The following is a 2,905-nucleotide window of genomic DNA, read 5'->3' as shown; positions in this document are numbered from 1 at the left end:
ATGTCGTCTATAAACACTATGACAAACATATCAAGATATGTCCTGAACAATAGATTCATGAGGTCCATGAAAGCTGTTGGGGCATTAGTTAGCCCGAAGGACATAACAAGAAACTCAAAATGACCATAACGTGTTTGGAAGGCTATCTTCAGGATATCACATTCCCTAACTCTGAGTTGATGATAGCCAGAGCAAAGGTCTATCTTTGAGAAGTAACTTGCACCTTGCAATTGATCAAACAAATCATCTATTCTTGGAAGGGGATACGTGTTTTTGATAGTGACTTTGTTAAGATGGCGATAGTCAATGCACATGCGCTAAGAGCCGTCTTTCTTTCACACGAATAGGACAGGTGCACCCCAAGGAGACATATTTGGTCTTATAAAACCTTTATATATGAGATCTTTAAGTTGCTATTTCAACTCCTTAAGTTCTGCGGGTGCCATATGATATGGAAGAATAGAAATGGGCTGGGAAGAAGATCAATCCTAAATTCTATCTCTCTATCGGGAGGTACCCCTGGAAGATCTTTCGAAAAGACATCGGGAAACTCATTAACAACGTCAACTGACTGGAGAGTTGGAGTCTCAGACTTAGTGTCTTTAACTTTGACTAGGTGATAAATGCACCCTTTGGAAATAAGTTTTCTAGCCTTGAGATATGAGATAAAATGACTCTTGGGAGATGCGGAATTACCAGACCATTCGATAACAGACTCACCAGGGAACTGAAACTTGACTACACGGGTACAACAGTCTATGGATGTATAACAAGAGTGAAGCCAGTCCATACCCAGAATAACATCAAAATCTACTATGTCTAACTCTATCAGATCAGCAAACATAACTTTATGAAGAATAGAAACATGACACTTTTTGTACACTTTTCGGGCAACAATGGACTCACCTACAGGGGTAGAAACTAGGATGGGCTTAGAGACAATCTCGGGACTCACTTCAAAATTTACAGCAACCCAAGGTGTCACATATGAAAAACTAGACCCAGGGTCCAACAACGTATAAACATCAAACTGAAACACACAAAGCAAACCAGTAACAACATCGGGGGAGTCCTCCTGCTCCTGACGGGAAGCCAAAACATAGAATCTGTTCAGGCACTGACCGCCAGCAGTGCTGGAAGAAAAACCATGAGTAGGAGCTGGACGAGCTACAGGAGCTGGAGCACTAGCAGTCTGAGCCTGGGGATGAACATCACGGCTCCCCTGTCTGGTATGACGACATCTCTAAAACCATGGCCCTCCTGGTCATATCCATAGCAGCCTTTCTGACCCCACAAACACTTACCCCCGTGATCCCTACCACACCTAGTGCATGGTGGACGGTTAGGCCAGTTACTCATAGTATTTTGAGATCTGGACATAGAAGACCTATTTTCCTATACTTGCCTACCTCTAAGTGCTGGAGCACTAGCTGACGATGGTGCTGGCATAGATGAGCGGCTCTGAAACTGAGGGCAATTCACTCCTTGCGATCTATTCTGACCATAAGTAGGTTGCTCGGATCTGGCTCTCTTATTCCCCCTTACTCTATCCCTCTCTTTTATCTTATCTGGTTTGATCTGTTGGGCATGGGTCATCAATCTGGAAAGATTCATCTCAATATTAAGCATAGCTGATCTACACTCCTTAACCATATAGCTTGACACCCCTGTCAAGAACTTACCCATACTGGCTCGGTTGTCGGCTATCAGATTTGGGGCATATTTTGCTAAATGATTGAACTTCAAGCAATACTCCTTAACAGTCGTGAAGCCTTGCCGTAAGTTCATGAACTCCTCTACTTTTGCCTCCCTCAACTCTAACAGAAAGAATTTATCTAGGAATGCATCCTGGAACTCCTGCCAAGTCATAGGAGCAACACCACCCTCTACTCTACCCTTTCTCCATGCAACCACCCAGTCATATGCAAGGTCTTTCAATCTATAGGATACTAACTCAACACTCTCCTCCTCAGACACGTGCATTACCTGTGTGATCTTCCTTATCTCCTCCAGATACAACTACAGATCCTCACCTACCTTGGACCCATAAAACTCGAGCAGATTTATCCGTATAAAGTCACGGATTCTTGTGGAAGCTAAGTCACCTCCCTGTTGTTGTAGAGCCGGGGCCTGGTTGGCCTGAACGTTGGCGGTAACAGCTTGGGCAAGCGCCTGAAAGGCTACCCTGAACCCAGCGTGGGATACATTCTCATTCAGGGGATCAGCAGGCTGAGGTTACTGACCCGCGCTATTTCTTATAGCTCGGCGAGGAGGCATATTCTGAAAGAAGAAAGCACGAATTAATAGCTAAAAGGGAACAACTATAAGCACGATAGACTTCTGAAAGAATGAAACGACCCCCTTTTTATTTCTAAAATATTTCGTAGCCTCTTGCTCATAGATATGGCGCGCTACACACCGATGATCAAGACTCTACTTAACGCGGCTTAATAGACTCCTTAGGACTCCAATAACCTTAGGCTCTGATACCAAGTTTGTAACGCCCCAAAAATGAGCCCCGAGGCGTCACACGGTACTTAAGGATACAAGTAGCCCCAAGTTAACCCTTTTAGCCATATTTCTACCATTCAACACTTATAATCAAAGTCATCATAATCAAAAAAATCTAAACATCCTCCATAATATCATACTGCAATACGAATGAAATACAGAAAGTAACAAAATACGTTTTCTCTGACAAATCTGATCAATCTATCCATCTAGTCTGACAAGACTCTACTAAACTGTATATTCATGAGCCATTGGGACAAACCCCAATTGACCCGAACTCAGGAAATAAACTGAATGACTCAAAGTAAATGAGGAAATTTGAATAACTAGTCCTCGGACCATGAGGACTCACCACTGCAGAGGATGTAGATCAACGTGCTCGGATAATCACTGT

The 2,905-nt window shown here is 43.3% G+C and overlaps 1 protein-coding gene across 1 annotated transcript; it reads right to left on the bottom strand.

Moving 5' to 3' along the window:
- Positions 1–819: 819 nt before the first annotated feature.
- On the bottom strand, positions 820–1,686 carry LOC124886659. The gene is made up of 3 exons (XM_047395542.1): positions 1,402–1,686; positions 956–1,198; positions 820–825 (listed from the first exon to the last, which is right to left on the bottom strand). The coding sequence occupies exons 1-3, from the start codon at positions 1,684–1,686 to the stop codon at positions 820–822; spliced, it is 534 nt and encodes a 177-aa protein (XP_047251498.1).
- Positions 1,687–2,905: the final 1,219 nt, after the last annotated feature.

The sequence above is a fragment of the Capsicum annuum genome, chromosome 8, assembly GCF_002878395.1.
Source record: "Capsicum annuum cultivar UCD-10X-F1 chromosome 8, UCD10Xv1.1, whole genome shotgun sequence".
NCBI classification, from domain to species: Eukaryota; Viridiplantae; Streptophyta; class Magnoliopsida; order Solanales; family Solanaceae; genus Capsicum; species Capsicum annuum.
Note: the sequence above shows the minus strand (reverse complement) of the source record. Positions and strands in the feature narration are given on the sequence as shown.

Excerpts from the sequence above, each read along its gene's own strand:
- LOC124886659 (XM_047395542.1), bottom strand. The coding sequence starts at position 1,686 with ATGGGTAAGTTCTTGACAGGGGTGTCAAGCTATATGGTTAAGGAGTGT. Across the intron at positions 1,199-1,401 it reads CAGCACTTAGAGGTAGGCAA|GCTCAGACTGCTAGTGCTCC; the intron begins GTATAGGAAAAT and ends GTTCATCCCCAG.